Here is a 14,194-nt window from a genome sequence, read left to right on the forward strand (position 1 = left end):
CATCTATGTGTGGAAGTGGAAAGTCATCCTTAGGCAAAGCTTTGTTCAGGTCCCTGTAGTCGACACAGACCCTTATCCTCCCATCTTTCTTTAGCACAGGAACTATATTGGCCAACCATTCCGGATAGTGTACTACTTCCAAGAATCCTGCATCCAACTGTTTCTGGACTTCAGCTTTGATCTTATCCTGCCATTCTGGTCTGACCCGTCTCCTTTTCTGCTTCACCGGATTAACATTTGGATCAGTAGGAATGAAGTGCTCTGCTATTGTTCTGTGGATTCCTGGCATGTCAGCGTAGCTCCAGGCAAATACCTATGAATTTCTTCTAATGCATTCTTGAAGATCCTGTCTAAGCTCAGGTTTAAAGTCTAATCCGATTTCGATTATTTTAGGATCTTCAGTGGTGCTTAAGTTAAATGCAAAATGATGCAATGCATTTATGTCAAATATGCGCATGGTATAATCAATGCCATGAACGTGACAATCAGGAAAACAAGACAGCAAATAGTCAAAGTTCACTTCCATTGATTGAAATAACAAAGGAAAACCATCCATATTGTTCTCAAAACAAACATCAGAAAAGCAAAATACAGGATTAATTGCCTGCTCAATACATTCATCACAAGTGTTCTTTATTGCCTGAATTACTTCGTTTGCATCTGCATCTTCTTCTTCTTCCGGGGTAGCTTCCGCTTTCTCCTCTTCAAGCTTCATCTTCAGCGCCTTCCTCTCTGCCTCTTCGGCATCTTCAGTAGCTAGTACCGACTGGAGGATCTGTGCCTTGGCTTTCTGCTCCTGCACCATCTTGGAAGCTTCATCCCCAATCCCCAAAAAGTCTTCAAACTCGGATATCTTCTTCGACCATTCAGTTTCGGCACCTACTTGCGTCATACCCACCATGAACTCTGTTCCTTCAATCAGCTGTTCCATGGAAGGTTCGGGCGACTTGATCAATTTCTCCTCAAAGTCTGTCATGAATATCTCCAGGCCGGGGTAGGTCTTTCCCCTACTCTGAAATTCTCCTGCAGCTTGTGGGACAAAGAAGATATGATTCAGATTTGACTCTCTAACCGGAGACCGGATCTCATACTTCTCCTTCTTTCTATTCTTTGCATATCCCAGTCCGCGTCTATCTTGTTGTCCATATCCTGACGAGAGAGGTTCAAACCTTCCTTGTAGCTCCCTGCCTAGACCTTTGCCATACTGCCACTGCATCTTTTTCATCATCTTCCTTGAAAAAGGACTCATTCTGTTTACTGCACTCTTGCTCTCATTAGTGGGCGCATCAATCACTGGCACTTGGAAACCAGACAATGGCACTGCCATCTCTAAGCCTTCCACTGTTGCCACATTCAAGTCCTCTTGCGCCTTAACGGTCACCACCTCCGTACCCCATGGAATTTTTACTTTTCTGTGTAGGGTAGACGGAATTGCACCTAGAGAATGGAGCCACAGCCTCCCCAACAACAAAGCATAGTTGGCCAGAATATCAAGAACAACCACATCCACCCAGCTCTCTACAGCCCCTGTGGAGATCTTCGCTCTGAAAATCCCTTTTGCGTTACGTGTTGTATTGTCATAAGCTTTGACCACCATATTTGATGGTTCAAGTTCTAACTCCTCAATTTTGAACTTGGATAGCATCTTCAATGGGCACACACACAGGGCTGACCCGTTATCCACCATTACATTTCAGGTGTCACGCCCATTAACGGCAATCTGAATGTACAAGGGCTTGAAGTGGTTCCTTCCTTCTGGCGGGAGATCCGAATCAAAGAAAGTAATTTCGCCGATTCTGCGCTGCAGCACATTGATCATATCCACACTCTGGATCCGAGCAGGCACTCTGACAAAGGTCATGGCTTCCAACAAGGACTCTCTATGTTCTTCAGATGCTATCAGCAAATCCCATAATGAAATATCTGCCCTTGTCCTCTGCAATTGGCTCAACACTGAACTGGCAGTTACACCGCTGGGTGCTCGATTTTGACTGCTCTCACCTACCTCGAGAGTCTTCTTCTGCATTTTCACTACTTGCTCTTCCTTCTTCTTTTCTTTTGGCTCTTCTCCGCCCTTTTCTGTTGTCTTCTTTTTCATTCCATCAGCAACAACTTCTTTTCCCTTAGCCTGCACACTGCTATCGGGATTGTATACTTGCCCACTCCGGGTTAAGCTCTGAATGCCTACCTCATTCACATCCTCTTCGCTGCTATAATACCATTGCTCTTCTTGATCTGCTAAACTTTTCTGGATTGCGAGCTGGACCTGCTCGTCTTCGTCCTCTGGTATCTCGCCCACTTTCACCGTAATGCTCTTCTCAATCTCTATTTTCACGGGCATTTTTCATTCTTCATCACTGCTACAATCGTCCCATATATTTAACATTACACAGATTCGTTCTTCCCACTCAACCTCTGCCAACACAACTTCTTCCAGCAATCCACTTCCGATTGCATTGACTGATCCACCCGACTGAGACTTGCGGGGCAGATAGTTATACTGATATTGAGGGAGTGGATTGTTCTTGGTGCTGGGCTTGCTCCTTTCAGAAGGCTTGGTAATTTTTCCGCTGTCAATCAGATCTTGGATATCGTGCCTCAACTTGAAACACTCATCAGTCGAATGCCCTTTGCATTGGTGATAATCACAATTCCGATCCATATACCTTCCACGCACAGGTTTAGTCGGATCGACTGGCAGCTTTGAAAGTACTCCATTCTTGATACATGACCTCATTACTGTACTCAAGGGCCTTCCCAGGTCAGTGAATTCTCTCCTCACCCTTCATTGACTGCCCCCACTGTATTACTGCTTCCTGACTGATTCTGATTGCTGCTTCCGACATTTCTGTCATTATAGGAGGTCCGATAGTTGCCAAACCCTCTGTTCTTCTTCTTTTCCTCCTTATACAGCTCCTCTATGTTCAAACCAGCTCTTTGAACTAGAGCAAAATCAGTGAGAGGTTGGTTCAACATTCTCTCTTTAAAGAAGGGTAACAAGCTTCTACTGAAAATTTTGATTAGCTCTTGGTCCTTCGGCCTCGTCTGGACCCTGTATAGCTTAGTTCTCCACCTCCTGTAATAGTCAGAAAAGCTTTCATCTTTCCCCTGTCTGAGACTCTCCAAATCACGCAAGCCAAATTCGTCACTCTCATCAGTCTTAAAGTGCTTAAGAAAGGCGGTTTGCAGCTTGACCTAGTTCTTCTGAATCTCCTCATCTAAACCATCATACTACCTCCGATAGTCCTTATGTAGTGTTTGTGGGAATGCTCGTAAAACATCCTCCTCATTGTACCGGTTCATTTGAGAAACCCGAAGGAATTCAGACAAATGGGAACGGGGGTCGCTCCCTCAAACACAGTATGCTTGAATGTTTTGAACGAAGTGGAGCTGGTTGGGTGCAAGGCATACTCAATTATATGAAAGTTGGTGACTGGGTCCTTTTCCTTCACTACAGACATTTTCTCAACCTTGTCTTTCAACTCAGCAAGTTGCTTGATTACATCATTCTCAATAGGGATAGTGTTTCCCACTGAAGTCTGATTATCTGAAGCAGGTTCTGGGATTTGTCTCTCTTCAACCACAGGTTGATTGCTTGAAGCGGGAGGAGTTTGATTTTGTGCCCTATCTTGGGCGAGAGCAGCAGCTACAATTTGAGCAATAGTTCTTATCTGGGCTTGAGAAAATCCAGGCTCATTCTCCATATCATCAGCCATTTCCATCGGGTCTGAATCAGAATCTGAATCCGATGAACTTGAATAACTCACAGAACTGACTAGAATAAACTCGAGGATTGGGGATGTTCTGACTAGGCATTGACCAGGGCGTCGGTTCCAAGCTCTCGAAGCAGTTTCCCGGGAAGGATCAATTGTAATAAAAAATGTCTGAGTTAAAGTAGGTCCTGCATGTATGCATGAGAAAATGAAAGCACATAGGATGGGATATGCATTTCTAATGTGCTAAGACCAGTATGGAAATAAGATCTCGATTTCAACGACTGGAACCAAAAATTCAGTGTGAGTAATACAACAATAACTTATTTTGTATTTGAACATTTCGGGCATTATTTGTCGTTGATCATTCCTTTTGGATTTACGATCGACTATTTTCTCTCATGTCCCTAACTTTTGCCTCGGAATGAAAGAATTTTCGAGCGGAATTTTTGTTATTTTTATTTTATTGTGTATTTTTTGTATCCTTACTTTTTGCCTTAGAACATATGGTCCCAAGCAGGATTTCATTTTATTTTTATTACAAATTTTGTAATCTCTCACTTATTTTCAAATAATGCGAGAAATGTAAAAATATAAAGGAATCGCAACCCCTTTATATCTCCCTTTTCTTTCGAGTATAAGTTCACTACAAGTAATTGCATTATATTATTCAAAATGAATTTGAGGTCCAGTCTCAGGATCAAGGTCAAATGTCCATACCGAACATTAGCTCTTATTGATGCATGGCTGAAAAGAAAAATGTTACATGATGCGTGAATGTCACAACATATGTACAGTTTATAACATACAGGGGAACGGGAGTTGGGAAATGCATGCCTTCCAACCTTATTTCTCCCACACACGGATTCCATTGGTATAAATTCCGACATCTGTTTCCTAGGAATTGGTCTAATCTCGACAACCAATAGGGGGTTTTGAGATTGACGATATCAACTCTCGGAAATGAATACGGCACAACAACAGCAAATAGAACTGGGTATTTCCTTAAGGGAAGTGACTATGGTTTTTAACTATATGCATTGGCTTTAGTCTTATTAGGCTTACAAAGTCTGGGTTCCGCAAACAGGATTCAGGCTTTGTTGGGCCTACTCCTTTTGACGCACCTTTAAGGTACTAGGCTTGCGGTTGGTAGTAATGTTAATTCTCGGATGGATGCACCTAAAACGTGAGGTTTAGGCTAGATCCACCGTCAAAGTTAACACCAGTACCGAAGGGTGATACGGGTAGAATGTGGTGAGAAGAGAGAAATGCGGTATGAATGCAAAATCCTATAAAAGAAAATAAAGCGATTAAGCACATACGGACGATTAACAATTTTCCATCGGCTTTTCTAACCAATTTTATTTAGAAAAAGTAGACTTTTAGAGTCAATTCCTAATTGCAACCACTTAATTATTTATTACAAATAACCGGGGATTAGTGGGTGCAAATCCCCAGTGAAGTCGCCAAACTGTTTTCGCCCCTCCCGATTTAAAGTGTTTATTGGAGAGTTGAGGTCCCTTAAAAACCCTGGCAAAGGACCTCAGAAAACTTCTTTTTTATTTGTAATTATGATTATTGAAAAACGGTGTTAAAACCTTTTGGGAATACGATGCCAATAAATCGGTCTTTATAAATCGTTTTGAGTTGCCACCCATTATTTCGGCAATGGGACCGTTTCCAATTTTATTTTATAAAATGACTCCATTTAACCCAACTTTTTATTTATTTAAGGCCAATTATTTGAAAAACCGGTCAGGCGCACCATATGCGATTCTAGGTAAGGGAATTGGGTACATCGGCCCGTTGGAAGCCGACGCCCGGAAAACCGGCCTCTTTTAACCTACAATTTCTAATTGATTTTATTTTAGAAAAGCCAAATTATTTAATTAAACCCAACCCGAATGAATCGAACCGAGCTCCTATATGGAAAATTAATTAACCGTCCCAACTAAGTTCATTCATTGCATTCATCATAAATCACCATCACATTCATCATCCATTCATAGCAAAAATAATTAAAAGACCTGCTCTTGCCTTATGGTTAAAGGCGGGCCACAAACCAGGTTTAGTAATACAACTTAGACAATATAAATAATAGATCCTAAAATCCCAAAAGCATAGTAAATTAGTTTGTTTGATTTGATTAGAACACAATCTGCCCATTATTGATCATTTCTTGAATTAAAGTTAAACATTTATTTAATGTTATGAAATTAAAATAAAATAAGAAAAGTGTTCTGGAACCCTAGAACAGTTGCGCACGCAGCTGTTCTATGAAGAACAGTTGCGTGACGGAACTACTAGTTGCGTGACGCGACTGTTCGTGAGCTTATTAAAATTCCCAGTTTCATTAACTACTTATTTAAGATATAACATTAAATAAAAATATGAAAAAGAAATATAAACTATGTCCACGAACAGTTCCGTCATGCAAATGGTCCAAGCAAAGTCAAGGTCTTTCGGACATGAACAGTTGCGTCACGCAGGTAGTAGCTGCGTGACGCAGCTGCTCTAGTCCGTAACTACCTTTTTTACGTGTTCTTTTTATTAACAAAGGTTTAATATAACTCAGAAACACTCAGAAATGGGCAAAATGTTGTTTAACCAATACCAAACTAACCAAATACTAAGAAAATGAGATTTTCACAAATAAACAACTAAAAATGAAAAAGAAAGTTTAGATGATTACCTAACCCTCAGATTTGAGGATTGCATACGGTTTGGATGATTTGGGAACACTACTTCACGATCCCAGAAGTGTTTAACACCAAGTTTTAGCAATAAAACGTTTCTTTTCTTCCTTTTCTCTCCTTTTCTCTCTTTTTATGTCCTTTTGTATTTTTAAGTTTTCAATCTGTATATCTAATAGCTTGATCTTCCTCAAGGTTACTCACTAGAGTTCTTGGGGAAAACCCTAGCCGCAGTAGATTACTCTCAGCCTAAAATGCCTTAGTCCAGAGAAAAAAATGAGAAAAAGTCCCGTTTAGAAATGAAGATGTTGTATTTATATGGGTAGGGCAACAGAACAAAGCTGCGTCACGCAGGTAGTAGCTGCGTGACGGAGCCGCGAGCTGCGTGACGCAGCTTACTTTTCGTACAATTGCCGCGTATCCATACGAACAGTGCAGACCGTTACACGGGCGTGTCCCAGTGGTGTCAACCTGGTTAAAGTTGCGTGACGCAACTATGAGTGCCGTCACACAGGTGATAGCTGCGTGACGCAACCCTAACGCGGGTCAAACCCTTTGGACCGGTTCGATTCAATTTTTTGTTTAAGAACACTTCTGGTTGACCGTGATTCTTTATTCCTTATCCTTATATCATCACCGGGTTAGGTGAGGGCATAAAATTATGCGTCAACAGACATCCATATGCAAAATCTCCTACTTAAACAGATTCGGCTGTGCCCTAGCTTAAACATTTAAGCCTTTCTCCGAAAGCATGCAAGACCAGACTTTGCCTCCACTACCCAAATATTAAACAGGCACTCATATACAATCCCTTAGACACCACGATTATTCAGAACCTAAGACTTTTTTAGAAAGCACCTTAACCAGAACTGAATACACACTAAACTAGATCAAGAAAGCTTACCTGAAGCAAGATTGGGCTAGCCCCCCATCCACTCTATAAGCCTGGGGCTCAAAATAGTCTCGGCCAAAGTCATGGTAGCTATCCTGACTCCTCACTCCATCTGAAGGACTAGGTCAGTCACCCTCAAGTCACCCTAGCCAACTGAACCAGTCAGTACACAAGTTCTTACCAAGCAGAAAATTAAAGCTCCCTGGCCTCCTCCACAGACAAGCCCAATATCCTCATGAAACTCCTGAAAAATTCAGTCCTGGTCGGTGCAGCCACTGGAACCCTCTAAGGGTCACTCTGATTTGATAAAAGATTACAAAAAGGACCCAGAAAATCAACTGAACTAGAACGGCTCCAAATAAATATTCTAAAAATCAAGCAAGATTTTCACAAGATGTTCCAGACATCACCACGACTTGTCACATATGGTTCTCAGACCAAAATTCCATTCAGAAGTGCTGAAATCGGGGGTCCAAAAGGTCGGACCTTAATCAGCTCCGATCTCTCGGAGGGGGAAAACTGTTGACCATGATTTTAGCATCAAGCTTTAGGAAATTCTACTACTGTTCAAACGGAGCGAGAATCAGCTCGATCAGACATTGTTTGGGCTTCATACGGACTTCTGAAAGCCCAAAAACCCTAAAATCAAATACCAAAGGCAGGACAGTAATTTGCCCTGTTTGGTGCAAACCAGCTCCTGGACGACACCGATCATCCCCTAATCAATCTAGCTAGTATCGAACACCTCAATCGGTACCGATTCATGTCATATCAGTACCAATCTTGAGGTGGTTGGCACCGCTGTGTCCTCTGCCCAGTAACCCTTTAGCCTATAAATACGACACTTCCCCCTCATTTTCAAGCACCTCTTGTTGCTTGATCAAGCGCTTCACAAGCATCAACGATTCTCACTCTCCCTTGAACGATTCTAAGGCTATATAGTCCAACATTGCTCTTCTTCCTTAGTTGAGTTTAAGGCATGACATGGTACTTAAAAGTTAATCTTTTCGACTTTCACTCACACTTTGATCTTCCTTAGACCAAAGCTACTAGCTAATTAATTTATTACTAATTAATTTAAGAATTAATTAATAATTCGTTAATTAACAATATTATAAGAATTATACTAGGGTCCCGTGCTCGTCCTTTGCTTATTTGGAGGAAGACTCGATCTCTTTGGTCATTTTCCATCATGGAGCTTCGCAACCACACACTTGCACCATCCGACCTCTCAACCCCGGGACCTAGGGTATAAAAACTTTAATTTAACCTTTGTCAATTAAGCCCGATCCGTCTGGCACGTTATTAACTGTCAAGCTCGATCCGTCCGGCATATAACATACTTTGAAGCCCGGCCGTCCGACAAAACCAGTTTTTAACTAAGCCCGGTCTACCCGGTACACCATTTAAAGCCCATTCCACCAAGTGACACCTTCAAAACCCTACTGTCTTAATCAATGGTAAAACTTCGTGCGCCCTGATACTCATACAAGTGAGGTACAAAGGCATACATACAGATTTCAACTTAAATAGCGGACCCTCGACCAAACTGATCGGTCAGAATGTAGGGAATGTGTTACACGACCTAGAATCCTTGATAAACGAGGCTAAAGTCGAGCTCCCCTCCAAATTACACCATTAATATTACTTTTAATCATTATATTTCCGATATTGTCATGCATTATTAGTATGCTCATGCATCGATAATCTAACATTCATGCAAAACACTGATTTTGATTTCTCAATTATAACGCAAACCATTGATTCATTTTGAAAGAAACCGAAAACCTAGTCCCTGAACCCAATGATTCGAGGCTAGTGCTTTTATCCTGAAAAGCAAACTGAAAATGGAGTCCAACACAAGTTTTATTCCTTAGTCTTTTCCCCGAAAATAAAAACAAATTAAGTGGCAACTCTATCACACCACACACCTATCAAAAGCGCTCCAAAGAGCCAACCCGACATCACTTAAAGCGCTAAACCGAGCCACAATTTGACTAATCAATCTAAACACCTAAACAACCAAACAAAAAGGAATCATAAGGAGTTACTCCCAGTTTTCGTGACGAACCAACCAAGGGGCTCGACCGGATCAAAGGACTCCGTCATTCGAACATCCTTTTCCTCGATGCTCGGTCGGGGGCACATGTCGTCTCATAGATAGGTGACCCATTTATAACACGAATCCGTACAACCAAACAAAAAGGAACCATAAGGAGTTACTCCCAGTCTTCGTGACGAACCAACCAAGGGGCTCGACCGGATCAAAGGACTCTGTCATTCGGACATCTTTTTCCTCGATGCTCGATCGAGGCACATATCGTCTCATAGATAAATGACCCATTTATAACACGAATCCGTTTAACCTCAATCCTAATCTATTTATTTTGCGTAAAAGGCGAATTTTGTTCACATATCTTGACCCATTTTGGCATTCCTAATAATTTTTTTAATACTTACATCATTCTATCTAAAATAGAGAGACTCAAGCGTTAACAGAAATCATAAGGATTAATGATAATCAAAAATTAAAGAACCTCATAAATCATAAGGATTAATGATAATCAAAAGTTAAAGAACCTCATAGTTGGACTATAATTTTGAGAACTAATTGCTCAGTCAATTGATAACTAAGAGGCTAGTTTGAATGGAAAAACCAACATATTAATCAAATTATAAGTTAATGAAGTTAGATTTTCAAAGTAATGGTCCTCGTGTGTTACTATTAGTCTATAACTCAAGGATGAACTTATTTATTTTTTTCCTTTTGTCAATCAGATAAATTTTTTTACAATTAAGTGCATTGACCAAAATTTCTTGATAAAATATCAAAAATAGGAATAACTCGTCATACCCCCATCCTTTCATTCCATTTATTTGTTTAGATTGTATTTTTATCTTTATTTCATCCTTTGACTTCTGTTAATTCATTTTTGAAACTTATGAAAATTCTTTATATTTCTCTTTTTTAAAATAAAAAATTAAGACATATAAACTCTAAAATGAAAAAAAGATAAATAAAAATGGATGTTTATCTATCGCATGATTCACTAAATAAAATTGTAATTCTTGCCAATTATACTTAATTGAAAAAAAAAAAATTCTCAATTTAAACACTTGATCATAAAAAATAAACTTGAGATACTAAAACAGAAAGATTACCAAAGTTCAGGCACCAGCTATACAGTAAAAGCATTTTGGATAATATATGTAAAAATGAAATTCTTACGTTAGCAGAATATAAATGATGCAATTGGCAATAAAATACCTATTGGATCTTTCAATGATGAGTAATTACTGTGGTTTGATCATTTCTCTTTCTTTTAGAACTCATCAATTTTATGCTTTCAGTTGAGTAAGATTCCTGTTAAGGAGCGCATAATAGCTTGAAACATCTTGCAACTTCACCATGACTTGTCAGAAAAAGATGCATTGGCTAGTTTCTTTAGAAACGAGACAACATCATCCGATGAATGTAGTAAATAGCGAGCACTGGTTCGAGTTCGGCCAACAGCACAGGAGAAATAATTGTCTCCTTTGAGATCAAGCACATTCCATGAAATTTTTTCGGGTGACTGCCGCCGCGCACTCCCGCAACTGTGGTTGTTAGTTCTCTTCTCAGGATTTGGTGAAGGTCGCTGTGTCTTACCTTGGTACGATTTTGATCCACTTTTACTGGCCAGAAGCTTAAAAGGAGGTCGCTTTTCCCCAGGTGACTTTAATCCATCTGTTTGCTTGGTTCTTGTGATACCTATGCCATCAGAATTAGGTAACAACGGCTCGAAGAAGGTATACACATCTTCATCCTGAAACAACAGGGAATGAAAATCTGATCAAGAGCATGACAATGGAAAATTTCACAGCTCAAAGCACAAGCTTATCAATTCAGATATAGTTTTTTCTGCTTCTCCTCTTCCAAGAATCTTCATCATATGGTACCAAACTTAATTAACCTAGAAATGGAAATCGAACTATGCCTTTCAAGCATACAAGAAAAGCACAATCCAGTTAAAGTTATGATTTCACCAAATGATTCTAAAACTTAAAACCTTAACGCTTGCAGTTGCAGGACAAAGATGTATTACACCAAGCAAATATTTGGCAAAAGACCATGCTTTATTTTTCATTATACTGTAGGGATAGAGAAACTCATCTACACCATGGCAATTTGAATTTACTCTTTTATTTAAAGGGAATAAAGAGCATACAAAAAACTGTAAGACAATTCATAAAGTTGGCCATATTCATTGCAGGTTCATCGTGCAAATAATACAAGCAAAAAGTATAATCTATGCTTACCAATAATTAGCTTTTCATGATTTCAGTTTCCTATTTTAACCATCAATTTGATACTGTTCCAACTTCCTATATATGATACCCAATTGGAGCTCATTAAAACAAAATAAAATAAGCTTAAACTCAGATTGTCAAGATATATCCAACTCTGTTAACTAAGATTGACACCACGGTCTAAGATTATGAATAATGGTATCAATAAGACAGTATCAGTACTGGACTGTACTTAGCCATATTGCATTTGTTTCAACATGACCGGACAAAGCATATAGAGATTGATAGACACTTCATAAAAGAAAGGTTATTCATGGTGTTCTGAAACTCACACACATGTCCTTGGATAATCAGCTTGCAGCTGTCTTTACTAAAGAGCTAAACAGAAACAGTTTTATAACTTGGTTTTCAAGTTGGGCATGTGCAATATCTATGCACCAACTTGAGGGGGAGTGTTGATTTATATGATTTCAGAATATTATGCAATTATTGTAGGGAGATATTTGTTCTTTTTCTATATTTTTCCTATTTAGATTAGGATTCCTATTTAGACATAGACCTATGTATATGAATTATACACAATTGAAATAGAGTTCTCTCTCTCAAATATCTTTCTCTCTTCACTATCAACATATAAGTTATTCAAATTACCTTTCCAAGAAAGTGGCCAATACACAAAACATAATCAATTGGCATTGTCATGGATTTACTGTGAACGATCTCCCCCAATATTCGATCAATAGCAGCACCCTGACAAGAAATGGGCAGTCAAATATATAGACAAAAAACTCCAGTACATGCAATCATAAGTAAGTACTTTACATAGAGAATTAAGTGCATTAAACATGCATTTTACCTTTGTTACACCAACAGCTCTAACCTCAACTGATCGGCTGCCTTGGACAACATCAACGGATGCATTAGAAATTGGGCCTGTCCAGAGATGCTGCAACATATCCCTAGCTTGAAGTCTTCCAAATTCAACATCTACAGTCATAATAAGATGGGAATTAACATCAAGGCAGGGAAGTGAAAATACTCCTTCACAGATTAGCCCAGTCAATCCTCCAAAATGAGCAAGTACCTGCATACTTGTAATTCCATACAAGTGATGTTTCCCGAAGTTCATAATGTGAGCGAGGTGTACGTTCTGTGAAGTACTCAAAAACATGCTGAAAAACAAGTTAACAGAGTCACTTTATTTGTTTAGAGCTAAGGATGCATGAGTGAAAACTGATGCAATGTCAACAGAAGCACCTTCACACTATCAACCCATTCCATGTTCAAGTGTTCTGGCATTGTTGTCATCCATTCTCCCTTGGTAAGCCGTAAGAACATTCCATGTTCTGCAGCTAACCACATGTCAAACTCCCCAAAGTTCTGTGTAAGTGAAAAGAAATCTCAGCTAACTATTATTACACTTAAGGGTTAGGAAAAGATAATACAGATGAAACTAGGAAAGATACCTCATCTAAGACACTTCTGTCACTCCCGCTCAGAACAACAATGGTTGTCTTTGGATCACTGCACAGTGCAATTAGTGGTTCTTTCAACTCTGGGTGCAACTTAAGTTCCATTTCTCTAATTTGATCACCTCTTCTCCCAGGAGTGTCAACTGGTTCAGTCAACGTTGCATTGAATCCCTGTAATTTAAACACCCAAAAATGAAAAAGACAGCAGCACAGAAAAATCATTTACAAAACCTCAGAAAAATCAGATACTGAAGGCATTAATTGCCTAACGATTATAGTTAGTCTGGTTCTCTTTGCACCAAAACCAATAAAATAGGGAGAAGAAACCATCCTCTAGATTTCTGAGTTACAGACACTGGAAATACCAGGGGCATGCATACTTGGACAAGAAGAGAACTCAACCTAATTGTACTTAGGTCACAATTTGATTTGGAAGAAATAGCTCGTTATTGAGCATGAAGCTATTTGTTAACAAATTGTTGAATTTATCGCTTAGAACACAAATGGGTGATGCAATTTTATATGTAGGTAGGGTAAAGTGCAACCAATTTAAAAGCCTTTGCATAGGGTTTAAAGGAAAAGCATGGAGAATAGAAGAAGGATGGCTTTTGCCGTTTTTGAGGCTAGTTAGAGATGGATTTTTCCTTGAAATTAAATCTTTTATTTAATTGGTTTCATCTTTAAGAAAAGGATGAAAACATTTGCCATGTAATGCGTACTTAACTTCCTATTGAAGTAAGGTACGGAGGATCTGGTGTATAACCAAAGTGAAGATAGATGTAAATTTAACCAAAGAGAAGACTTGATACATTAATTTTGATGGCAACATACCATGCAAGTATCTGCTGATTGGATTGTCAGTTCTCACTCAGTGTTACCAAAATCACGAGTTGCTAACTCAATAAATCGTGTTAACTCGTGCTTAAACTGGGAAACTGGTGAACTCATGGTAAAATTGTAGCAAAATCGGTAAAAACAGTAAAATCGAATCGAGTCTAAACCCTCTGTGAAATAGTCCATTGGGCTGAAAGTTTTAGCCCAAAAAATGATAAATAGGCTATTGGCTGGTCTTATTGACAATAAAAATTGAGGTTTGGGCCAGGTTTGGAAGCCTGAAAATTAGAAAAATAATTG

At 39.3% G+C, this 14,194-nt stretch overlaps 1 protein-coding gene across 1 annotated transcript in view; it reads right to left on the minus strand.

Annotated features, from left to right (window-relative positions):
• Positions 1–10,422: 10,422 nt before the first annotated feature.
• Positions 10,423–14,194, minus strand: part of LOC105637275 (alpha,alpha-trehalose-phosphate synthase [UDP-forming] 1) — a 30,109-nt gene continuing 26,337 nt past the window's right edge. The window contains exons 13-18 of the mRNA XM_012220705.4: positions 13,055–13,231; positions 12,846–12,968; positions 12,673–12,760; positions 12,445–12,575; positions 12,240–12,338; positions 10,423–11,104 (exon numbers count right to left, since the gene is read on the minus strand). Of these exons, the coding sequence (XP_012076095.1) occupies positions 10,703–11,104; positions 12,240–12,338; positions 12,445–12,575; positions 12,673–12,760; positions 12,846–12,968; positions 13,055–13,231 (1,020 nt within the window). The 3' untranslated portion in view covers positions 10,423–10,702. The remainder of the gene's footprint in view (positions 11,105–12,239; positions 12,339–12,444; positions 12,576–12,672; positions 12,761–12,845; positions 12,969–13,054; positions 13,232–14,194) is intronic.

The sequence above is a fragment of the Jatropha curcas genome, chromosome 7 (genome assembly GCF_041381405.1).
Source record: "Jatropha curcas cultivar XTBG-Jc1 chromosome 7, XTBG_Jcur_1.0, whole genome shotgun sequence".
Lineage (NCBI taxonomy): Eukaryota > Viridiplantae > Streptophyta > Magnoliopsida > Malpighiales > Euphorbiaceae > Jatropha > Jatropha curcas.